We start from the raw sequence: 26,913 nt of genomic DNA, 5'->3' as shown, positions 1-26,913 counted from the left end.
ATTACTGTTTTAATTATCTTATGCATATTAACTTACTTAGTCATCATGGCAACCCCCAGAACATGGACACCTTTATAATTTTTATTTTACAAATGAAGAAACTGAGGTACAAAATGGCTAGGAAACTTGCCCAAGATCACACAGCTGGTAAGTGGCAGGGCCAAGATTTGAAGGCAGGTAACACAGCCCTGGAACCCACTACACAATACTCCCATGCAGGAGGCACCACCATTGGAAAATTTCAGAATACACTGCAGACAGTTCTATATGATTTTTTAAAACCAGAGTTAGCTATTATTTCCATAGTGCATACAGAGCCTCATCCTTGACCAAGAAACCTGAGGGGAGAGCCCATGTAGACTCCTGTTCCCACCTCCATACACAACTTTCTTCCTTCCAATACCCTGGCCTATGAATTTGAGTCACATCAGAAGCTCTAAATTCCTATTCCTCCTTCCCAGATCCACAAGAATACTGCTTTATACTTGAGGTCACCTCCCTGCAGCAAAGTTGAAAGATGTGTCCTTGGAGAGTAAGTCAGTGGAGAATGAGAGGCTCCTCTCTCGCTCAAGGAGCACAGAGCCACACAGTTGCTACCCAACACATGACAACCATTGCCTACTACTTTTTATGGGTTCTATAGTTATGCATGGCAGGAGAGTAAGTCTGAAACCAGTCCTTGTGTGCCTGAAGATACCTTTATTTGACCCTCCCATTTAAATAGTTCTAGGTTCAAAATTCTTTTCCTTCAACACTTCAATGTTAGGCTCTTGCATCCAGTGTTGATGCTGGAAAATGGACATCAACTTGATTTTTATTATTTTCCTTACTTTTGCCAACCTTTTCCTTTATTCCCCCCAAATAATACAGCTTTAAATTCCTGTTCCATTTGTTGCATCAGGTCTGCTTCCTCTGGGATAGGGTGCCCATAGGCACCTTGTTCTTCATGATACTTTTATTCTTTAGGTGTGTCATGATATTTTTTAACTGGGACTTCATCTGTTAAGACCATCGGCTGCCTCTACTTTGATGACTACAAAAGTGGCCCATTAATAAGAGAGGCTCAGCTGGTATCTTCACTGTGAGGGAGGGAGAGAGGAGTTAAGCTCCTCTACTGCAGGTCTCGGGGCTTAACTGCACTTGTTTTCCCTGGCATTTCTTTTTCTGTTAATGCACTGCCTAGTTCCTCCATATCCAAGGCTGCTTTCTCAAATTGGAGTTGGGAGAGACAACTCAGGGCCTCGTTGGCCATCTGTGGCTGGCATTACATATTTCAGTGCTGAGATCAGTTTCAGGGAGGTAGACTACTAGCATCAAATCATCTACTAGGCAAAACCCTAGTGTCTTATTTTCTGTCCTGGACTGAAACCAACAGGCAAAGTCAATTCAGAAATATCCAACCAGAGCATATACTCCAAGTTTGCAAACACCATAGACAAGGCTTATTCAGCTCCTGTGTAAGCCTGGTAGACTGAGATCACAGTTCCCACTCTGGACTAGCCCAAGGCTCCATCCAGAGGCCAATTTTTGCCTTCTCTCTTCTCCCTTCCCGTCTCCCAGCCCTCTCCTCCTCTAAGCCTATCATTTTCTTTAGAGTTTCTCAAAGTATTGACTCAGTTTTCAAGTCTGCCTCCGGATTCATTCTGCCTTTCCATGTCTTTGCTGGAATTTCCAGATTTCAGTGCAGGGAAGGGAACCAGCAGAATGTTTACACCTTCATGAAAGCCAGAAGTCCACCATCCTCAGAGATCATCCTGGGGATACTCAGTATGGACCTTCCAGTCCACTTAAGTATGCTACAGCAGGTTGTGGAAGACATAGGCCAGGCCAGCCTCACAGAGGAGTCAAGGTTAGGACCTGCACTGTTAAAACACCAGGCCTGAATTACAAGTGATCAGTGAAATGGGGTGGGGCATTATCATTTAGGACACCTCCCACCCTAACCCCAGGCAGACTGCAAAGTAGCTTCATTCTAATGCTAGACATTTTTCAAAGGAAGCAAAGACATTCAAATTTCTGGTAATGATGACATGTACTCATATCTACATAATGCACAACTTAATACTTAGAATTTCATCATGCTTGTAAGTACCTATATTTCTGTGTCAAGTATCTATCTATAACATCATTATAGAAATTACGAAAGTTTGTCTGCTTTAGGAAAATGAGTGGAAGACAAATTTTTCTATAGTAACAAGTCATGCTGCCCCAAAATAAATATATATTTTACCAGTAAAAAAAATAGCAGTCTATTGCTATATAGTCAATTCTCATTATTCATAGTAATGTTCTATAAAGTTGCTGCAAACACTGAATTAGCAAATACTGAGCCATTGTTCTTAGGGAAAACATGGGGTTAAGGTTCCTGAGAGCCTCTGGTCACAATATTTGGTTTTAAGTGTGTTTCTGATTAAAGACATTTTATTTAATATATACTGTTATTCATTAACAATGAACATGGCCAACAGCATTATAATTCAGGCCTGAAGTAAGTTTATCTAACACATGTATTTTCTCCATAAGTCACATCACAGTCTTCTTGTGCTTGAGACATTAGACAGTGCTTTAACCTCATACTCACAAGCCATTTCAAACAACAAAATCACCAACAAAAACCACACACAAAAATGCAAAAATCATGGTACTAAATAGACTGTGAAAAGGACACATGTATATAGTAGGAGAGCTGAACCAAGAAGGCAGAGTTGTGCTTTGCTACATCTTGGCTGGAAATGTGCACATGAGGTGGCTCATTTTTCACCACTCAGTGTGTATCCATGAATGACACTGTGAGTACTGATTTGGGGGGGGGGGGTTACAACTAAATTTTAGCAAGTAGGAGAACTTGCAAATATGGAATTCATTGAGTAATGAGGATTGATGATATTGTTAGTGCTTGCATTCTGATGGGGAAAAAACTCTAGTTATTAAAGGAGTTTGTAAAATGCCACATTACAGGGTATTTTGTTGACCCTGGTATACCCCTCATCCTCTCACCTCCACAGACAAATCTCTTGATTAATTAAGAGACATTTTGTGCGGGAGAACATGGCAGAGGAGCAGGGGTCCTCAACTCACCTGCCCCACCAACTTACCTAGATAACTTTCAAACCATCCTGAAAACCTACAAATTCGACCTGAGATTTAAAGAGAGAACAGCTAGAACACTACAGAGAGAAGGGTTTTCACTTCCCCTTCAAGGTAGGAAAGGGGCGGGGGATAAAAAAGAATCGAGTGGGGGCGGGGGATAAAAAAGAATCGAGTGGGGAAGGGGCCCCACGAGGAGTTGTGCTAAGGCCAGGCAGAAAGTCTCGGTTACAGGAAAGCCCAGCCCCGGAGAAGCAGGAACTTAAAAAATCTGCACTGGATTCTTCCCAGATGGAAAGGCGCTCAGCAGGGAAACTGGACAGAATCACAGGAGGGCAGTGAAGCCTCCATTCTGCCGGGGTCACTAATAGAGGAAGTGCGCCAGGGGGAGAGAGCATGCCACAGACTGTGGGCCGAGCTCCGTAAACGGCTGGAGTGCAGGCCCAGCGGTGCCTCAGGGAGAAGCTGGTGGGTCAGGCGGTGGCTCCAGGGGGAGGGCACTGCACCCTGCTGCCTTTGGGAGCCGCAGCCTGGGAGCACGATTCCAGCAGCACAGGCCTCGGATCCCAGGGTGCTGGGGAACACGGCCCAGGATCATGCACTCCCCCCGGGGACAGGCAGAGGCAGGGAGGGCATAGGACAGCGAGGACTCTCCTGCTGTGCAGGTCAGTGCCCCCACCCCCGGAGCATCCAGGCCAGTGCGGACTGGGAGACTGCGGTAGTTACTGGGTGAGCTGACTCCAGAGCTGGAGAGCTGGCTGCCGCCAGTGTTGTTATTCTTCCTTGTGTCACCCTGTGCCTGGGAGGGGTGGGGCCGCCAGGGGACAGAGACCTCACAGGACAAACAGCTCCCACTGAGCCGTGCACCTGGCAGGGTGCGGGGCAGCGCCCCCAGGTGCACACACCTGAGAATCAGCACAGCAGGCCCCTCCCCCAGAAGACCAGCTGGAAGGACAGGGGAAGAGCAAGTTCTTGACCAAGCAGCGCTGGAAAGCTCCAGGGAAAGTCGAGGGATTTACAGTATATAGAACGAGAGGATACCCCTCCTATTTTTTTCTCTTCCTTTTTCCAGTAAGACTCGTTTTTCTATCAGACTGTAAATTTCCAATTTTTTTTCTCCTTTCCCACCTTAACTATAATATTTTACCATCTCTTCGTTTTTAAGATTCTTCCTTTTTGACTTTCATATTTCTACAATTACAGGTCCTAGATATATTTTCCACTTCTAGATTCCCTTCAACATACTCAACTTAATTTTGGGAGATATCAAGATATGTTTTTGTTTGTTTTCTGTTTTTGTTTTCTCTGTCTCATTTTGTTCTACAATGGCAGAAGTTAATACCTTCTAAAACATGACCAGCATGCACCCAGAACCAAGTGGTATACTGTGCTGGTTCATTCTCTGAGATTCCTTATTCCCATTCTGTCCCCCTCTTTTATCTCATTTATGCTTTGGTGGTCAATCTTGGGGCCTTCTACAAGTATTTCTGGTTTATATAATTTGGGACTGAGCATCTTTTAACATACAGAACTTAATGTACTCAGAAACAAGAGGATCACCCTCTAGAGCCCCTCAGGTAGAGTATAGTCTCCCTCCACTACAACTTCATCACCACCACCATCTCCCAGATGCCCCCTTTTATTTTCTTCTCCTTTGTTTTCTTTTTTTTTTTTTTTCTCTTCTCCTTTGGGATTTTGGCCCTTTATTTTTTATTACTTTGTTTTAAAATTTGTTTTTCACTTTAGTGGTCCTTTTTTGTATATCGTTTTGATCTTTGTTTTCAATTTCTGGTCTCTGACCTCAGCAGAATCATCTAGGGTGAAAATTACTTAGGTTGTGGTTGATATTCTTGACTGAGCCCCCTCATACAGCCTGAGCAAAATGACTAGAAAGAAGAACTCACCACAAAAGAAAGATTCAGAAACAGTACTCTCTGCCACAGAGTTACAGAATTTGGATTACAATTTGATGTCAGAAAGCCAATTCAGAAGCGCAATTATAAAGCTACTGGTGGCTCTGGAAAAAAGCATAAAGGAATCAAAAGACTTCATGACTGCAGAATTCAGATCTAATCAGGCCTAAATTAAAAAACAATTAAATGAGATGCAATCCAAACTGGAGGTCCTAACAACGACAGTTAATGAGGTAGAAGAAAGAGTGAGTGACATAGAAGACACGTTGATAGAAAGGAAGGAAGCTGAGGAAAAAAGCGAAAAACAATTAAAAGGCCACGAGGAAAGGTTAAGGGAAATAAATGACAGCCTCAAAAGGAAAAATCTACATATAATTGGGGTTCCAGAGAGTGCTGAGAGGGAGAGAGGGCCAGAAAGCATATTTGAATAAAACATAGCTGAGAACTTCCCTAATTTGGAGAGGGAAAGAGGCATTCAGATCCAGGAGATAGAGAGGTTCTCCCCCCAAAAATCAATAAAAACCATTCAACATCTCAACATTTAATAGTGAAACTTGAAAATTCCAAAGATAAAGAGAAAATCCTTAAAGTAGCGAGAGACATGAGATCCCTAACTTATATGGGGAGAAATATTAGGTTAACAGCAGACCTCTCCAAAGAGACCTGGCAGGCCAGAAAGAGCTGCCAGGATATATTCAGGGTACTAAATGAGAAGAGCATGCAGCCAAGAATACTTTATCCAGAAAGGCTCTCATTCAAATAGACGAGAGATAAAGAGCTTCCAAGATAGGCAGAAATGAAAGAATATGTGCCCACCAAACCAGCTCTGCAAGAAATATTAAGGAAGATTCCGTAAAAGAAAGAGGAAGCCTAAAGAAATAATCCACAAAAACAGGGATGGAATAGGTATTACAATGACACTAAATTCATATCATTCAATAGTAACTCTGAACATGAATGGGCTTAATGATCCCATCAAAAGACGCAAGGTTTCAGCCCTAATAAAAAAGAAAGACCCACCGATTTGCTGTCTACAAGAGACTCATTTTATTTTATTTTATTTTATTTTATTTTATTTTATTTTATAAATTTTTATTTATTTATGATAGTCACACAGAGAGAGAGAGAGAGAGAGAGGCAGAGACACAGGCAGAGGGAGAGGGAGAAGCAGGCTCCATACACCGGGAGCCCAATGTGGGATTTGATCCCGGGTCTCCAGGATCACGCCCTGGGCCAAATGCAGGCGCCAAACCACTGCACCACCCAGGGATCCCAAGAGACTCATTTTAGACCTAAGGATGCTTACAGCCATAAAAGGTTGGAGAACCATATACCATTCAAATGGTCCTCAAAGAAAGCTGGGGTAGGAATGCTCATATAAGATAAATTAAAGTTTATCCCAAAGACTGTAGTAAAAGATGAAGAGGGACACTATATCATACTTAAAGGGTCTATCCAACAAGAGGACCTAATAATCATGAATATTTATGCCCCGAATGTGGGAGCTGCCAAGTATATCAATCAACTAATAACCAAAGTTAAAACATACTTAGAGAATAATACACTTATACTGGGAGACTTGAACACGGTGCTTTCTGCAAATGACAGATATTCTAAGCACAACATCTCCAAAGAAACAAGAGCTTTAAAAGATACACTGGACCAGATGGGTTTCACAGATATTTACAGAACTTTACATCCGAACACAACCGAATACATATTATGCTCAAGTGCACATGGAACTTTCTCCAGAATAGACCACATACTGAGTCACAAATCAGGTCTTAACTGATACCAAAAGATTGGGATTGTACCCTGCATATTTTCATACCATAACGCTTTGAAACTGGAACTCAATCACAAGAAGAAATTTGGAAGAAATTCAAACACATGGAGGTTGAAGACCATCCTTCTAAAAGATGAATGGGCCAACCAGGAAATTGGAGAAGAATTAAAAAGATTCATGGAAACTAATGAAAATGAGATACAAATGAAGATACAACTGTTCAAAATCTTTGGGATACAACAAAAGCAGTCCTAGGGGGGAAATACATCGCAATACAAGCATCCCTCAAAAAATTGAAAAAAACTTAACTATACAAGCTAACCTCACACCTAAAGGAACTGGAGAAAGAATAGCAAATGAAACCTACATCCAGCAGAAGAGAGTTAATAATGATCTGAGCAGAACTCAAGAAATAGAGACCAGAAGAACTGTAGAACAGATTAACAAAACCAAGAGTTGGTTCTTTGAAAGAATTAATAAGATAGATAAACCATTAGCCAGCCTTATTAAAAACAAAAGAGAAAAGACTCTAATTAATAAAATCATGAATGAAAAAAGGAGAGCTCACAACCAATACCAAGGAAATACAAAAATTTAAAAAACATATTATGAGCAGCTATATGCCAATAAGTTAGAAATTAGGCAATCTAGAAGAAATGGACGCATTTCTGGAAAACCACAAACTACCAAATTTGGAACAGGAAGAAATAGAAAACCTGAACAGGCCGATACCCAGGGAGGAAATTGAAGCAGTCATCAAAAACCTCCCAAGACACAAAAGTCCAGGGCCAGATGGCTTCCCAGACAAATTCTATCAAACATTTAAAGATGAAACAATACCTACTCTACTCAAGCTGTTCGAAAAGATAGAAAGGGATGGAATACTTCCAAACTCATTCTATGAGGCCAGCATCACCTTAATTCCAAAACCAGACAAAGACCCCACCAAAAAAGAGAATTATAGACCAATCTCCCTGATGAACACAGATGCAAAACTTCTCAATAAGATACTAGCCAATAGGATCCAACAATACATTAAGAAGATTATTCACCATGACCAAGTGGGATTTATTCCTAGGATGCAAGGCTGGTTCAACACTCATGAAGCAATCAACATGATAGATCACATCAACAAGAGAAAAAACAAAACCATATGATCCTCTCAATAGATACAGAGAAAGGATTTGACAAAATTCAGCATCCATTCCTGATCAAAACTCTTCAGAGTGTAGGGGTAGAGGGAACATTCCTCAGCATCTTAAAAACCATCTACGAAAAGCCCACAGCAAATATCATTCTCAATGGGGAAACACTGGGAGCCTTTCCCCTAAGATCAGGAACACGACAGGGAGGTCCAGTCTCACCACTGCTATTCAACATCGTACTAGAAGTCCTAGGCTCAGCAATCAGGCAAGAAAAAGAAATAAAAGGCATTCAAGTTGGCAAAGAAGAAGTCAAACTCTCCCTCTTTGCAGATGACATGATACCTTACATAGAAAACCCAAAAGACTCCCCCCCAAGATTGCTAGAACTCATACAGCAATTCGGCAGTGTGGCAGGATACAAAATCAATGCCCAGAAGTCAGTGGCATTTCCATACACTAACAATGAGACTGGAGAAAAAGAAATTAAGGAGTCAATTCCATTTACAATTGCATCCAAAAGCATAAGATATCAAGGAATAAACCTAACCAAAGAGGTAAAGGATCTATACCCTAAAAACTATAGAACACTTCTGAAAGAAATTGAGGAAGACGCAAAGAGATGGAAAAAGATTCCATGCTCATGAATTGGAAGAATTAATATTGTGAAAATGTCAATGCTACCCAGGGCAATTTACACATTCAGTGCAATCCCTATCAAAATACCATGGACTTTCTTCAGAGAGTTGGAACAAATCATCTTAAGATTTGTGTGGACATTGGGCTCCCTGCATGGAGCCTGCTTCTCCCTCTGCCTATGTCTCTGCCTCTGTGTGTGTGTGTGTGTGTGTGTCTCTTATGAATAAATAAAATAAAATCTTTAAAAAAAAAAGATTTGTGTGGAATCAGAAAAGACCCTGATTGGCCAGGGGAATATTATAAAAGAAAACCAGAGCTAGGCTCATCACAATGCCAGATTTCAGGTTGTACTACAAAGCTGTGATCATCAAGACAGTGTGGTGGTAGTGGCACAAAAACAGACACATAGATCAATGGATCAGAATAGAGAACCCAGAAATGGGCCCTCAACTCTATGGGCAACTAATATTTGACAAAGCAGGAAAGACCATCCACTGGAAAAAGGACAGTCTCTTCAATATATGGTGCTGGAAAAATTCTTCTGCCACATGCAGAAGAATGAAACTAGACCATTCTCCTAAACTCAAAATGGATGAAAGATCTAAAAGATCTAAATTTTGATGAAACATCAAAATCCTAGAGGAGAATACAGACAACACCCTTTTTGAACTTGGCCACAGCAACTTCTTGCAAGTACATCTATGAAGGCAAGGGAAACAAAAGCAAAAATGAACTATTGGGACTTCATCAAGATAAAAAGCTTCTGCACAGCAAAAGAAACCATCAAGAAAACTAAAAGACAACCTACAGAATGGGAGAAGATATTTGCAAATGACATCAGATGAAGAGATGGTATCCAAGATCTATAAAGAACTTCTTAAACTCAACAGCAAAGAAACAAACAATCCAATCATGAAATGGGCATAAAACATGAACAGAAATTTCACCAAAGAAAACCTAGACATGGCCAACAAGCACATGAGAAAATGCTCTGCATCACTTGCCATCAGGGAAATACAAATCAAAACCACAATGAGATACCACCTCACACCAGTGAGAATGGTGAAAATTAACAAGACAGGAAACAACAAATGTTGGAGAGGATGTGAAGAAAGGGAAACCCTCTTGCACATTGGTGGGAATGTGAATGGTACAGCCACTCTGGAAAACTGTGTGGAGGTTCCTCAAAGAGGTAAAAATAGAGCTACCCTATGACCCAACAATTGCACTCCTGGGAATTTACCCCAAAGATTCAGATGCAGTTAAACGCCGGGACACCTGCACCCCGATGTTTCTATCAGCAATGTCCACAATAGCCAAACTGTGGAAGGAGCCTCGGTGTCCATCGAAAGATGAATGGCTAAAGAAGCTGTGGTCTATGTATACAATGGAATATTGCTCAGCCATTAGAAACGACAAATACCCACCATTTGCTTCAATGTGGATGGAACTGGAGAGTATTATGCTGAGTGAAGTAAGTCAATTGGAGAACAAACACTATATGGTTTCATTCATTCGGGGAATATAAAAAATATTGAAAGGGAATAAAGGGTAAAGGAGAGAAAATAAGTGGAAAATATCAGAGAGGGTGACAGAACATGAGAGTCTCCTAACTCTGGGAAACGAACAAGGGGTGGTGGAAAGGGAGGTGGGCGGGGGGTCACTTGGTGACAGACACTGAGGGGGCACTTGACGGGATGAGCACTGGGTGTTATACTATATGTTGGCAAATCGAACTCCAATAAAAAAAAGGTACAAAAAATTATTTTCTCAGGATAAAGGAAAAAATAAAAAGAAACGTTTTGTGCAGTCTGCAGTAGTTTAGGATCTACTAACATTTTGTACTGATCCGGTGGATGTCTAGTAAAGAGAGCTCCAAAGCCTGTAGCAGGCAATCCAGTGTCCCTGGAAACAAGACAGAAATTTTTAGAAAATATGTCAGGTGACATTATAAACCTTCAAAGCCATGTAAAACTAATTTGGGCTTGAAATTCTTCATTCTTTTTAAAAATTTTTTTTATTTTTGATTTTAATTCCAGTATAGTTAACATACAGCGTCATATTAGTTTCAGGTACACAATATAGTGATTAAATAGTTCTGTACAAAGAAAGTACTATTTAGATTGTAGTTGGCTCATAATCTTGTTGTTCAGGCTGCTAAGACAGGGAGTGACAGTAGTCATATATGGCTTTAGGTTGGACTGATCAAACAAATGATGGCACTTGGTATTGGGAAATAGCTTGTGGTTTTATATTAATAATTGCAGTAATAAAATTGATAGTACCTATAATTGAGGATATATCTGCTAAATGTAGGGGAAAAAATAGGTCAACAGAGCTCCTGCATGAACTAGATTACTGGCTGGAGGTGGGTACAATTCAAATTGTTCCAGCAGTAACAAGTCAAGTACTTACTTCAACTGTTGATTATGTGAGTAAGAATAACCATGAAGGTGGGAGTAGTCAGAAACTTATTTACTTGAGAAGATGCTATCAGGAGCAACAGTTATTAATGGGATTGGTCAGTTTCTGAATCCTCCCTCCAATTGCAACTTGTATAACCATGAAGAAAATTATTACAAATGCATGGGTGATTACAGCTGGGGCTGAATTTTTATGATAATTTTTTAAAGGACATTCATGTTTGCAACTTTCATGCACTTTGCAAAATAAAATGTCCCAATAGTAAATGAAAAATTCAGCATTTCTTCATTGTTTTGACTGCATTTTCCAACAATTATACCATAAGACAAAAATTTATGGAAAGACTTTTCCATGGAATTGCGGGGCACCATGCTGCAGGACTACAGATAGGAGTAAGAAAGAGTTCCTACTCTCACAGAACTATTTTGGAGGAAACACACATACATATAAATAATTAGAATGTAGTCCAACTGTTATGTAGAACATAAACAAAATGCTCAGAGGGCAAGAATATAAGAGCAATTTCTCTTGAACAATGACAGCTTACCTAATTCTTACTGCTTATTAAGTAATATTTCTATGTGCATTTCATAGTTCTTTTCACCTAAACTTCAGAACAACCTATGAAGCAGATACTTTTATAATTCCCATTCTATAAGCTGACAAACTGAATACTGTAGACACTATTTCACAAGAAAATTGTGAAGTTGGAGTTCAAACCTAAATAGAACACTGACCAGAAAAAAATGCATAAAGAGGAAGTAACATTTTAGCTGGATCCAGAATAGATAATGCTGATTGGCAAATAATTGAGGGAAAGGGAATTCCAGACAGAAGAAATGGCATGAACAGAAAGCATGGAAGCTTGAGATATGTTCATTTTGATCAATGGGTTCCTCCCATGTGTATCTGGGGCCACTATGCATCCTCACTACTCACTCATACAAATCCTTTCCTGCGTGTATATGTTCTGTTAGCAAAGGAACGTATCAACGATACCTTTCAATAATCCCAGAGCTCATTGTTTCATCATTCAATAAAGCCTTTTTCTTTATGTTAGCCAATTCTCTGTTTAAATAAACTTGTGCCATTTGTTCGTATGTTTCTGATATCCAAACCTGGAAAAATAGAAATGACATTATGAGAAAAACAAATATATTGCCCCAAAAATGGTCAGTTACTGAAATATTTTTGTTGAAGTACATTCTGATTATAATTATTGATGCTGTTGACATTAAAAAAAAATAAGCACTCTCTCATAGCAGTTCAACTATTCCATCATAAATATGTGAAAATGGCCATTCCTTACTATGCGTTATTGGAAAATAAAAAAATCAAATCGGTTGTTTCTATGAAATGCATTCAACTAAATACTAACTCTGTGATTTTTACTTTTTTCTCAAGGTTAGTATATTTTAACTTCCCTAAGTAAGAAATCTTTGTAGCAATCACTTTGTGAATCACATCGGACTCAGATACCAGCACCACCACTATCTACATCATCCAATCTCTATCGGAGAATTACTCAATAAATTATCAAGTGATTATTACTATGAGAAAGACCTACAAATTCTAAGATATACTCAAACCAATTGAAGAAGCCTCATGAGTACTATCTTGGAAATCTTATGACTAAAAATGGATGCTGTGGATTCAATATTTTTCCCATTCTAAACTCTAGAAGATCATAAGTGTGGAGGTTCACAGCAGAGAAGCAGAACTCACCACCACCAAGACAACCCATTCCTTCCCCAAACCTGAAGACTAACTTCCCTAAGACATCCAATGAAGCCCTAGATCATATTAATCCCATCAGATTTTGTTTAAAAAGAGAGAGAAATCTCTGTTTAGATATTTGAAAACTTCAGCTGTAAGAGTATCATAGCTGTAGTCAAACACCTTTGGTCCACTTTGGGTTGGTATAATAAAGTTCTGCTACAACTAGGAAACTACCCTATTCAAAGCAATTTTAACTATAGTCTCTGGCCCTGGTTCCCTGGTCTACTCCATGGCTCTAAAGATCCTTGGCTTCTCTAACAACTGCTCTCTAAGACCTCAGCCTCTTGAATCATCAGCCACCCAACCCAATTCCCCAGCTTTGACTCCTATACCCTCTGCTCAACTACTCTTTCTCATAGATTCCCAGGTTCACAAGTCAATGGTAAGGGACACTGTATTAAGATTCATATTATATACTTTAATTAAAAATAAGACATTTCTTTTGGAAAAAAATTACTAGGCACCATTTTGTTTTAATGTGTAAGATTGACTGAAAAATTAACCTGAGATAATGTTCCAATCATTTCAGCAGTAAAATATTTTAATAATCAATTAACATCTTTGAAAAGTATATGAATCAAAGATATTTTCAAATGGTATAATGAGGAGTTAGAAAAACAGATAATAGCATTAATGGATTTAAATTTATCAGACACTGTATTGAGCACTTTATATGCATTATTTCATTAAATACTTAAAGCAACCCTATGAGTGTTGTGTATATCAATTATGGTTACAGAAAGAAAAGAACAATCAAATGAGGAACCAAGTAGGGTTTAATGAAGGATCTATTTATAAAAGTGTTCTCAGCATTCAGAAAATCAACAATGTTGAAGCACCTCGAGGGTAGCAATTGTGGAGAGCCATAGGGTAGAGTAGCTACTGGAACCTAGAAAGGCCTATAACTGTAACAAGAAGGTCACTTGGAGTTTCAGAACAGACACATAGTATCTTAGTCCATTTGGATTGCCCTTACAAATGCCATAGACTGAGTGACTTATAAACAACAAAAAATTTATTTCTCACAGTTCTGGAGGCTGGGAGGTCCAAGACCAAGGCCTCAGCAGTGCCTGGTGAGAGCCTGTTTCCTGGTTGAGGGACAGCCATCATCTGCCCTCACATGGCAGAAGGTCAGAGGAAACTCTCTGGGGTCTCTTCGATAAGGGCACTAATACCATTTCTGAGGACTCCACCCTCATGACCTAATCATCCCCCAAATGCCTACTTTCTAATTTCATCATCCTAAGGGTTAGGATTTCAACATTTGAATTTGGGGGGGGGTTACAAACATTCAGTCTATAGCATATAACCAGTGCCAAACTATGGCCCTGTAGAGAGAAAACCACAGGAATAAATGTCCAAACTAACTCTCCTACCACCTCTGCTCACCTGGCAGTACCTTTTACAGACTAATCCCAACCAAAAGGCAGAAGGCAAGGAAGCTCACTGAAGCTGTCCATAAAGGTCAGCCTCCATGGTACAGAGCAGAGTTGAGAAGGGGGTAAAGTAGATCTGAAGGGAGAAAGAAAAAAAAAAACACTTGGAATAGTTCATCTTCATTTTAAGGAAGGAAAAACTGAGGCTGAAACAAAATAAGCTAGACCCAGCTAGACCAGTGAGAAAGGAGATGTTCCACGATTCAAAACATCCAAGTCTGACTCCTTCATTCATCGATCCGTATCTATGAAGTGTCAGGCTAATGTTGTAAACAAACTCCAGAGGCTTGACTGACCATAGCTCAGTGAGTTGCTGTAACTCATTGGATAATGGTCATAACAACAGCGCATGGCTAGACACTATTCCAAATGTCTTCATACCAAATGTTCATGAAAATTCTATTATTCCCACTTCACACCTGAGGAAATAAAGACATGGAAAGTTTCAGACTCTTGATCAAAATTGCAACCTGGTGAGTGGTAGAGCCAAGAATCAGAGAAGCCATCTGTCTCCAGGACCCACTCTTAACCTGTTTCCTGTGCCAGGGGCAAATGCTGTCCCTCAATATTGGATCTCCCATCTTCATCAGTAATAGAACCCCAAAATTTTAGCTGGGCACCTGGTGTTTCAGACATTTTCTAGTCTCTTTTACTTAAAAAAACAATTTAAGTTTTTATTTAAATTCCAGTTAGTTGGGCAGCCCTGGTGGCTCGGCAGTTTAGCACCACATTCAGCCCAAGGCCTGATCCTGGAGACCCGGGATCAAGTCCCGAGTCGGGCTCCTTGTCTGGAGCCTGCTTCTCCCTCTGCCCGTGTCTCTGCCTCTCTTTCTCTCTCCGTGTGTCATGAATAAATGAATAAAATCTTTTTAAAAAAATTCCGGTTAGTTAACATACAGCATACTATTAGCTTCAGGTGTACAATATAGTGACTCAATACTTGCGCATGACACCTGGTGCTTATCACAGCAAGTGCACGTCTAGTCTCCTTTATACTTAAATATGACCAGTGACTGATTCTGAACAATGAGCATAAATAGAAGTAATTTATACAACCTCTAGGAAAGGTCTTGCTTCTGTTTTTCTTTTTCCTGCTGCATGAAATGTGGACATAGACAAGTATCTGGCAGCCATCTTGGGCTCTGCACAGGGATGGCAGGATAGAGAGCTGGAAGGAGCAGGTTTCTGACAAACTTTCATACTAGTCCCTGACCTACTATCATCCAGACTTTTTACATGAAAGAATAAAACCTTATGTGAAGAACCACTGTTGATTTGTGGTTCCTGTTGCATGTGGGCAAACCTAATCCTACACCATTTTAATGTGAAAAATCACTTTGGTCTAGAAATGTTCATAACCTGACATAAGGGTGGATAATTTATAAAAGCACTGCCATATGTTTAAAAGTCTTTGGGGCTTTATATATATACGTGTGTGTACATATATATACATATATGTGTATATTTTTATCACAAACTGGAGATTGGCAATGTGGTTTGTGAGATAGCTAAATTAACATAGCACAAACTCCCAGGATAACCACTAAAACTTCCATTAAATTTGCATAATAAGATCTAGCTTGGCTCAAATGGTAATATAAAAAAAGTCTAATGTGTGTTTAGGAAGTTCACCTCATAACATCATTCTTATTCCCCATTTTCCTAAGTACCAATTTTTCTTAAAGTTCCAACTTCTAATCTTTCAATATGAACTCTTCCTCTCTGTGTGGCATTTGAGAAATCCCAGTAGTGGAATAGTGACTGGTGCAGGAAAAGAGAAATTTATAATTCCCCCTCAAGTTCCACATTTGAGGGTAACCAGACTCTGCTGAGGATAACTTACCTCTAGAGGATTCATTTTAATTGATCACTAATTAATATTTATTTTTTTAAAAAAGGTTTTATTTATTTATTCATGAGAGACACAGAGAGAGAGAGGCAGAGACATAGGCAATGGGAGAAGCAGGCTCCGTGCAGGGAGCCCAATGTGAGACTCAATCTCAAGACTCCAGAATCATCCCTTGGGCCAAAGGCAGGCGCTCAACCACTGAGTCACCCAGGTGTCCCACTAATTAACATTTCTTTCTGGTGTTGCTTATAGGACCCCTAGAAAGCAGACTCCTCTGTTGCATACTGAAGGAAGTACAGATATGTTCTGGGTCAAGTTCCCTCTGTGATGCCACAGGGCTGCTTCAGGAGTAATCAGACCTCAGTCAACCATGTTCCCCAACTTCAGGGTAATACTCATACTCCCTGCCCAATATCCTCAAGGCCCCAACTACAGCAGGAAATAGCTTATCCCCTGGGGAAAGGGAGTGGAGCTCAGCATGGAAATTCTCTCCAAATAACTCCTCCAAATTCCAAATACTCTCAGCCAGGTCTCTTCAATTTCAACCTTTTCTTTCTTTTATTCATCTTCAAGGTGGATGACAGACCAAGAGGCTTGGAATCAGTTACTGCCCAAATGCTTTGCCTGTTCTATGTGACAGATTTAGCATCTCACTTTGGAATAAAGAAGTTGGCATCTATTATATTAGATCTTCAGTCACAACTGAAGAGTTTTATTTTACCGTGTTAAATAGCACTTCCTCTACCAACTGTAGCTTTTTTGTGCCCTTGCCAAAAGGTCATAATCATCAACAAGTAATATACAGACTTATAGAAAGTCTATCTTTAAAAAAGGATGATTGTTATTTCTCAGCAGCAGTTTTGCTCTTGGAAATTCTGGTTCTGTTTTCATGTCTAGGAGAACTCAGTAGTAGTTCCATATAGAGATTATTTAAAGGACCTCAGAGAATCAGTTCAGTTCCCTCTCTATCATTATTTTGAACAACTGGAACTCATAGGGTATGATCAGAAAAATGATTTCATTCTGTTTTTTTTATCTTTTCTTATAATCATCTCAGATATCAAAACTCTCTTTTAACCAAAACAGTCTCAGTTAACTAATGAATACTAGTAGAATAATCACAAGATGGCCTTTTAGTTGTCTTATTATCTGAAGGAAGGAAAGAACAGAGCAAGTGAAGAACTAGAAAACCAGCCAACCCTCCCCACACAGACACACTTCCCTCTACAGACTTCCCTAGCCTGGAGCAGACTAGCTGAGAAAGAGAAAATCTTTCACCTTAAGTGAAATTCATCATTTTGATGAGATACTTTAATTATTGAAATGGGACCAATAAACTTGTTATGATCAGAGAGTGACCATAAAAATTATAAAATCTGGGATCCCTGGGTGGCGCAGCGGTTTAGCGCCTGCCTTTGGCCCAGGGTGCGATCCTGGAGACCCGGGATCGAGTCCCACGTCGGGCTCCCGGTGCATGGAGCCTGCTTCTCGCTCTGCCTGTGTCTCTGCCTCTGTGTGTGTGTGTGTGTGTGTGTGACTATCATAAAAAAAAATTATAAAATCTGCACAACATTTTATCCAGAGGTACAAAAAAGAACTCACTCTACAAAGTAGGGTGAATAGATAGTGGAGACAAAGAATACAGGTGTGTGTGCGTCTGTGTGATTCCGTCTTTTGAGTGCCATTTGTTCAACATAACAGTGAACATGCTTCAGCAAACTGATATACTGAAAAATTAAAATCTAGTTTCTCTAAGAGTTAAATGAGGCATGACTATTCTATAGAAAAAGAATTGTGAAGGAAAGTGATCGGATCAAAATGGCAGATGCCTACTTTCATTCCTGTCCCAGATCCCTAGAAATGACAGAGCAGATACACGCTTGAATCAATAAGCCCATGGCTGCATCAAGAGACACAAAGTACACTCAATTGGCCTAAATTTATACAGAATTCCCAAAACATAAAGGCAGATGCACTTGTGCTCATGTTGGAAAAGATGATTCAAGTAGATCCTTGAAAGGATGTTGGGATCAGTGGCATCATCAACTCCAAGCTCAGAGATTATGGAAACCATAAGCAAGAGGAGGCCCTGACTCCACTACGCACAAGCCCCAAACATCTTCCTTTTTCTGGTTTAAGTGGTTCTCCTCCAGTGGCATTTAGAATTATTCCATTTACAAAAATGTGATCCATATGTCTCTTTCAGGTACTTAGATCTGAACGCAAGAAGCATCTGTAACTACAGTCTTATGGCCAAAACACTATTCTACTATGTGTCAATCAAAGAAAAAAAACCTGAACCAATTAAGTAAATGATAATTGAATTTCTCAGATCTGGTATAATTATATCCCTTTATATCCCTTTTAGGGTCATTAATTTTTAAATGTCATATTTTCATCCACTAAAAAGCTCATATTTGAAACCTACTTGGCTATTCTTTATCAACTCATTAAAAAAATGTAAGCGTACTTTTGTACTGTTCATTTATTTACCATTTTAAAGTCCAAAATGACTGTAATGCTATTAATACTAATCTTAGCCTAATTTGCTCCTCCACATTCTGCTGTTAGTTCCAAAAATGCCTTGGCACTGATCCATTGACTGTATAAGAAAAATCTGTTTGGTAAAACCACTCATGGTTTTCCTTGTTGCTTTATGTCTGACAAGTTCTCATCTTCTATGACATAGTATCAAATGTACCCTGTACATAATTCTTCTCAGTTTTGAGGAAGTTTCCTTCCTCAATAGCAGCCTTAAATGCCAATTGGGACAGAGCCTTTGGTAGTGTTATGAGGACCCTTCAGTGAGGGACTTTACAAATGAAGGAACATAGAAGTGCTCCTGAACATTTTAGTTTGCATGGGACTCACTCTGGTGTAGTTAAGCAGTGTCTGAATAAAGTTTAAACAAAATACCAAGACAAAATACTATAGTTTAACATACTATTTCCTGTAATTGCTTAGACTAGTAAAACAATCAGAGAAAGTCAGTAGTTTGAATGACTGCTCGTTTGTGAAACTGCATGCACACAGCCCCATGTGGTCTCCTAAAGCCTTAAGGACCACAGGGGTAGGAATTCAATTATGCCACTACTGAAACCTGACTGGTATGTTTTCAGATTCCATGGAGGATGGTTCCTTTAGACTCAGCTGGAGAGCTTTGCTGTGGCTGCTGTGGCCACCTCCACTAGGAAGCCATCCCTGATCCTTCCCTCAACCCATTCCAGTTCAGGTGCCCCTCTCAGCATCTTGATCTTCTTCTTTCTATCATATCATCCATCATACACTGTCACTGTGGTTGTACACTTGCACTTTTTCCACAAGCCTGTGAGTTCCTAATGTTCAGTGACCTTGTTCTGAATTATGTTTCTTACCCCAGCACTTAACAAAATAACGGGGCCTCAATATATATTTGTGGAATATAGTCATTCTTCCTTCCCTTCTCCTTTCATCTTTTCTTCCCTTCCTTCCTTCTTGCCTTTTCTTCTTTGTCTTTTTCCTTCTTTCTTTCCTTCATTCTTCTTTCCTTCCACAAGTATTTATTGAGGACCTGCTCTGTGCCAGGCACCATTCTAGGAAGTGGAAATACAGCAGAGAACAAAACAAAGTCCCTCCTCTCATGGAGCTTGCATTCTAGCCAAGGGATGCAGACAATTCACAACTAGGAAGTCTTAAATCTATCCAGTGATTTAAACAGCATGAAGAAAACTAAATTAAGGGAAGTGGACAGGTAGGGATGGAGGGAATGGACTGCTCTTTTATATACAAATGGAAGTAGCTCACTGAACAAGTGAGGCTTGTAAGGAGGTACAATCAGAAAACCTATTCTTCCTCCATCATTGCCCAGCCATAGACATTTGGAGAGGCAAATTCTTTCTTATGCTCCTTGATAAAACCTAGGACAACTACCAGGATTTCTGTGGCCATTCTCAGGTAATATAAAACACTTTCTGGTTACTTCTGTCCTAAGAGGAGTCTTATTGAAGTAAGTAAAATACCCAGTACCATATACTAGTCAAAACTGTATTTGAAATGAGACTCTTTCTTGTAGTTTGGGTCAGCATTGGCCTGGCGTACCTCAGTAGGGAAGCAGGAGGCACAGTTGGCTTTGTCTCAATTGTCCCCTTTAAACTTTTTTCCAACTCCTCTGGCTTCTTGAGGGTTTAAGATGTGAGTGTGGGGATATGAGAAAGGAGAGAGGTAACTACAAGAAAGGTGGAAGTATAATCTTGTTTTGGTTTCCTCTGGGCATGTCTGATGTCTGATCCTCTCTGGAACTGATGGATATTCAAAGTTCACTATCTTAGGGTATTCTGTAGACCTTGAGATCCCTTCTGAAAACCTTCATTGGTTATGTTCCATGACACAGGATGCCACTGTCTATACTTAACCATCCTACCTCAGCCCCTGGGAATCCAGTCAATGTCCTTCCCATCCCTATATGAGGGGCTCTTGGGCAGGTTCTAAAATGGCTGTCATCTTTCTCTTCTACATAGCCCACATCCAATCCCCAAAAGCCACATCTGGGCCTGAGTATTCAATTATCCTTGTCCCACCAATGTAGCTAGTTCTCCTCTTTCTGCTCTGCTACTTTGGACAGATCACCAGAGCTTTATATCTATAACTTCACCAGGCAGGTGAGACTCACAGTATACCTTTTCGAAACCCTGTTTCTACTCTCAAACTCTTCTTTTGGTTTCTTGGATTTCAATCCTTTCAGGTGAGTACTGGCCTAAGGACACCATCTTTGAGGGTTTTGCCTAAGTGGCCTAATATTTCACTTTGGAACATGGGACTATGGATTTGTTTGTGGCCTTTTGGAGTCTCAGCCAGAATGCAGACAAAGAAAGGCCTGTTTAAAATCCTGTTACAAATAAACAATGCTCACGGTAGCCACAGTAGCAGCATTTAAGGGCTTCTGGAGAACTACAGACAGTGAAATGGAAATGCTAGTGGACAAAAACAAACAAACAAACAAAAAATAACCACTCAGCAGCAATATTGCAAAATGTCAAAAAATGCTCAAAAGACATGTAGGAGAGGACACAGATGGGAATGGAGCTAGCTAGCATGTGTGCTGACATAATCCAGGAAATAGAACAGAGGTGATAGATAAAAGATACCCATGCCCCAACACATATGCATGCCCAAGCCAGAGCAAAAAAAATAATGAGGTTCATTTTCTGCAAAGAGGATGCATGCTGGGGGGTAAAAAGGCCTCTGGGCTGGGAGTGAAATAATTTGCACTCCAAGAGACAATTTGAGAAGTATTTAAGATGTTAGACTCTGGAACCAGAGGGGGAAAATAGATTTTAATTTTTCTTACACTTTCTTGCTGTTTGACTTTGAACAAGAGATCAAGCATCACCAGGCCTGGGTTTCCCCATTTATACAGTGTGGTCACTTACAGTGCTAGCTTGAAGAATTGTCCAGAGGATGAAATGAGGCAGTGTTCATGCAACCATCTTATTGAATTGATCCTATTACATTAGTAGGATGTAATCATGAAGCAACTTCATTTTTAATCAAGCTGCCTCTTCCATTCCACATGGATGGCTAGTTCTTTCCTTTTGCTTAATGGGAATTTTAGGCAAGTCCCATAACTTTTCTAGGCCCCTCAATCTTGAGAAGGATCTCATTTTAGTTATGAAATTTTCCAGTCCAGTGAAATAATAAAAACTGCTAACTGCATTAGATTTAAGCTTCTCACCTTCCCAGCTGGGTGCTGCTTTAGGCATGGAATCCTGCAGCAGATGGGCCTTGCTGTTTCACATGTGTCATACACTGGACTCTATGTCCTCTAAGTTCCAGGACATACCTCTTAATCTCTTTAATAACGAACAACTACTACTTTACGACAAAAACAAAGGTCTTCAAATCAAAGAACTAGACTCAAACTCTCACTCTTCCACTCCCTATGTGACTTTGAGTAACCTCTAGGAGTTTTGCCTCCTCTGTAAAACAGAGATAATACCACCTACTTTACAGGGTTATTGAAGGTTAAAGGAAACATTGAACAAAATGCTGTGGCTGCAGCAATACCATCAAAACAGCACAAATAACTTACTGAGCACTTGCCATGTGCCAAGCACTGAGTTAACCATTTTATTTGCTTTATTTCATTTAATTTCTCCAATAACTTTATGACGTGCACATTTTACAGGTAAAGTCACTGAAGCACGCAGTGACTAAGTAACCTGCCTTAAGTACCCAACACAGCATATGAGGGTTGGCACCAAAATGACGCTCCTCCCTTTATTTTTCCACATTTCACCAGAAGGAAGATTCCAGATCTAAAGAAATCAGTAGCAACTACTTACAGGGGGTTCGTCAGTTCCAAGTCGACAGTATGTTGAATTACACAGCTTTTTTATTTCCTCAGGACCCTCTATATCATAATCTTTTGGATCAGCTTCTCTGTTATGGTGCCTTAAAAAATAAATTAGGATCTGTTAAGGGATGAAGCTTATTTATCATGTATTGCATTTTAAAATTTTTTTAAATTATCCAATGAAAATCTACTATATTTGTGACATTGTTTTAATTATAAATTCACTAGATGTGGGATATATAAAGTATTTTTCATCTCTTTTCATGTAACACTGAGGCTAATTCCTAAAAACAATTTAGCACATGTGATAAAACTATCACAAGAACAATACTTATCCAACACAGCAATTACTCAGTGACTCCAATGAAGTGAACTTTATTTAATAATGTAGATTAGTTACCAAAAGTAAATTCTAAAATAAGACATGGTAATAAATTAGAAAGACAACTTGCCTTTAGTAATTTTTTCTACCATGAATTTTAATTAAAATTTTTTTTTCAAAATGAGAAAGAGCAAAGTATCTGCTCATATGGATTTATGACATGTGCTTCCTGCTTCTAAAGAAGATTTAGGGACACCTGGATGGCTTAGTGGTTGAGTGTATGCCTTTGGCTCAGGTCATGATCCTGGGGTCCTGGGATCGAGTCCTGCACTGGGTTCCTCACAGGGAGTCTGCTTCTCCCTCTGCCTATGTCTCTGCCTCTCTCTCTGTCTCTCATGAATAAATAAATAAATCTTTTTTTTTAAGAAGGTTTAAAGGAAGCTGAAAGTTAAACATAAGCTGGAAAAACAAGTAAATAGAAGAGGGAAAAATATTCCAAATGTCTTGACTAAAAGAGTGTATAGAAATAATAATAAAGGAGAGATTTGGGAAGAGGGAAGGAAAAAGGAAGTGGAGTGGCCTGCAGCAGAAGTAGCTATTTTTAACAAAGCTTTCTTGGGTGAGATAAAGGAAGCTGAACTCAAACATCCCTCAGAAGGGGCCTTGCTATAAAGGAAAACAGGGCTTGGATTGTGTAAAGGATATTGGGGTACCCCCAAGTTCATTCATCCATCCATCTAGCCACCTATCCAACTGTCCATTCATTCAGCAAATATTTCAAGTACCTACTACATGGCAGGCAGGGAATGCAATGGAGACCAAGCCTGATGCAGTCCCTTCCCTCAGCTCACACGCTAGTGAGAGATACAAACAAAATAGAAAATTCTACAATGTGGACACAAGGTCATGGAAGCAGAACAGCATCCAGTCACCTTGGATGGGTCACTCTACTCTAAGTCAGGAGGCCCTTTAGGGCCTGACCCTCCACCTCACCTTACTGTACTGGGGCCGGGCTCCTGCTCTGCATTCAAGCTACATCCTTGCCTCTCCACCTCTGAGATGAGAGCAAAACACTGCATAGAACACAGCAGCAAAGGAGTCCAGGGTGGAGCTGCAGAGCTCAGGCATATGAACCCTCTACCCTCCCCACATCTGAGCATTAAATTGCAAAACACTAAAAGCATTTTGGTATCATAACAGCATTCTTTGAGAGCCTCAAAGGAAGCTCTCACTTAAGTCCTTAAGGGAATACTGACCAACATCAAGAACCAGGAGTGATAGAGCAAATGAGGCCGTGGGTTTAAGTCATTGCTCATGTCCTAGCTGTGTAACTTTGAGCAAGTCACTTAACCTTTCTGCACTTCCATTTCCACATGTGTAAAATGAGGACAAAAAAAAATACCAATAAGACTTTTGCAAAATGAAAAAAAAAAGCAGAAAGTCTTCCAAATAGTGTAAAGTATCACAATGTATAGTGAACACTAATCCAGCTTTTAAAAACTCTGGTGTACAAAATTACAACTTTATTTTTTCCAAAACTGTACTTAATTTTTTTCCCAAGTGCTCATATTGCCAAGATGGAAAAACTTTAATCTTGGGTCAGTTCTGATCTCTTCCAACTCTCAAGGGACTGTATGGTGCCACAATGTCAAGAATCCATCTTTGTTGTCATGATCTCTCCCTATGGACATTGATGGAAACCTCCTCATCCTCCTTATGGATCCATGCAAATCTCTGCTACACCCTTCTGATCCTGCCACACAGACTCTTGCCTAGACTGGCACTCTGCCACAAGCGTGCCATTATCTAGGCCACCAAGAACTTTCATTTGTCCCTCTCCACTCAGGCTTCCTGAAAACAGATGTCATCCTTGAGCTGTTTGGCCCATCAAGGTTTCATGTCCCTACCACATTGGGCTTGGGGGACACAGAGAAACCCCACTGTTCAAAACCATTACCCTGGGAATGGAGGGCTAGGCAGTGATAGGTCCCATTTGCTTGAGAATTTCTAAAGCCTTCATTCCAATTTGGGGTCCCAGACAAACCCACACATTCTCAACTTCTCTGGTGCCTTCCATGAACTCTTCATCTACCATGGGACAAGGTAAACCTGCCCTTCATCTATTCTTCCAAATCTATGGTATCATCCTAAGACCCAAGCTTTTGAACCTTAAAGTCAAGAATTTTATGTTTTTGTTGACTGCTGGGTCTTTCTTTTCTGAGCCAATAAAACCAGACTATCTCCCTGGGAGCATAAGAATGATGAGGAAAAGCACAGTTAACATTTCAATGTGTGATCCTAGTGCTCACTTTTTTACTATTCACCATGGGCACACCGCCAGGGTACACAGAGTGTTTTAACTATTTTTTAATCAGCAAATAAAGAATATAATTCATCTTAGATTGTATCCATCTTTATGTCAAAGTAACTGTAAACTATCTTTTTTTTTTTTTTACTTTTCTTTTAATGGAGGAAGGATCCCATGAAAGCAAAGATAATTAGTGTCCATGAAAGTCAGAATGTACTATTTTAAGTTGTATTATAACTAGATTATTACAAAAGATGCAGATACGTTCCTTTACTTATAGCAATATCAGTACTAAAAGTCCAGCACTGAAAACATGAATCTATAATGAAAGACCTTCTGTGGAGAACTGAACTAATACAACTGGCATCTCCTAATGCCTGCCAGTTGCCCATAAATGTGCCCACGGTCTGCAGGTTCTGAGAGGTACCTGCCCCAACTTCTATGAGGTTGCCCCCTACTTCTAAGAGGTTGCCAGCCTAGCAAAGAGAAGTATACATGTTTAAAAATTATAAGATATATAAAATATAATGTAAAATGTAAAAATAAATATTTATTACATACTAAACTCATGTTTAATATGTATAAAAATATAGTAAAAGTGATTAGGGTATTATAAAGAAAATGAGAGACTTAAGATTCTATTATGTCAGGTGAACATTGGCTTGTGCCTCAGTTTCCCTGAGATGAACTGAGAATCATACAGTGAAGAAACAAATGAATCAATGGATTGAGAGTCTCAAGTGAAAAGTGACATGTAAATGCAAAATATTAAGTGCAATAATATTGTGTCTATCTACTGTATACTTAGTTGGGTGTTCTTCAATATTTTTTTAAGATTTTATTTGTTTATCCATAAGAGACACACAGAGAGAGAGAGGCAGAGACACAGGCAGAGGGAGAAGCAGGCTCCATACAGGGAGCCTGATGTGGGACTCAATCCCATGTCTCCAGGATCACGCTCTGGGCTGAAGGCAGAGGCTCAACCGCTGAGCCACCCAGACATCCCTCTTCAATATTTTTTAATGTCAATTAAACACTACAGCATCTTTATGAGACATATATCAAGGTATTATATAATGAAGTAAAAAATATATTTTTTTTATATTTTATACATATATATATATACATATACTTTATATAGCCTTGTTCTCCTTGCTACCTGAATTTATTAATGGTCACCATACAACTGGCAATAATCTGTCATCTATTGCAATAGAAATCCATTATGAGAAAATATTAAAATAAAATAAATAAAATTTACAATGTCTCTGGAGCAGTAACTTTCAAACTTTTTGAGCACAGCCCCCAACCCAGCCCACCCCAACCCATCTTGAGACATCGGCCAATGTCTCAAGATATTTTTAGTTGTTGTATCAGGGTGGGGTGGGTTGTTACTGGTATCCAGTGGATAGAGGCCAGTGATGCTGCTAAACATCCCACCACGTACAGAATAATCCTCCCCCCAATAACAAAGACAGATCTGGCTCAAAATATCAAAACCATCAAGGTTAAGAAAGCTCCAGGGAGCAGGTGTATACCAGACTCTTAGATCAGTGGTTCTCAAACCTCTTTCACGAAGTAGCAAAACATTCCCCCAAGATTTGTGGAACCAACATAAAATCGACAACTTTGTTTTGACAGAAACACTAAAAATAAAATAATCATCTACTGCCTTTAATAGGAAGACCTCTAACACCAAAGATAAGTAAAAACAACCTCAGAGTCCTTTAAACCAAGTAAATTTAGTGGTACCAAAAACTTGTTACACTGTCTTTACAGTTAGTCTTATCACCTTGGATTAGTAATATGGTCATTGTTGACCAGCACTGGTCTAGTCTACTGACTGGCTTCTGCAGATACTAATTTGTCCAGACATAAATTTGACAGTAGCTGGTCA

At 39.7% G+C, this 26,913-nt stretch overlaps 1 protein-coding gene across 3 annotated transcripts in view; it reads right to left on the bottom strand.

The window, feature by feature from the left end:
• Positions 1-26,913, bottom strand: part of CFAP95 (cilia and flagella associated protein 95) — a 185,264-nt gene that overhangs the window by 142,286 nt on the left and 16,065 nt on the right. For all 3 annotated transcript variants that reach the window (XM_072762383.1, XM_026001482.2, XM_072762390.1), the window contains exons 2-4: positions 22,376-22,484; positions 11,991-12,109; positions 10,404-10,472 (exon numbers count right to left, since the gene is read on the bottom strand). In XM_072762383.1, coding sequence (XP_072618484.1) covers positions 10,404-10,472; positions 11,991-12,109; positions 22,376-22,484 — 297 coding nt within the window. The remainder of the gene's footprint in view (positions 1-10,403; positions 10,473-11,990; positions 12,110-22,375; positions 22,485-26,913) is intronic.

Source organism: Vulpes vulpes, chromosome 1, assembly GCF_048418805.1.
Source record: "Vulpes vulpes isolate BD-2025 chromosome 1, VulVul3, whole genome shotgun sequence".
Taxonomy (NCBI): domain Eukaryota; kingdom Metazoa; phylum Chordata; class Mammalia; order Carnivora; family Canidae; genus Vulpes; species Vulpes vulpes.
The sequence above is the reverse complement of the archived record's forward strand: the minus strand, read 5'-3'. Positions and strand labels throughout refer to the sequence as shown.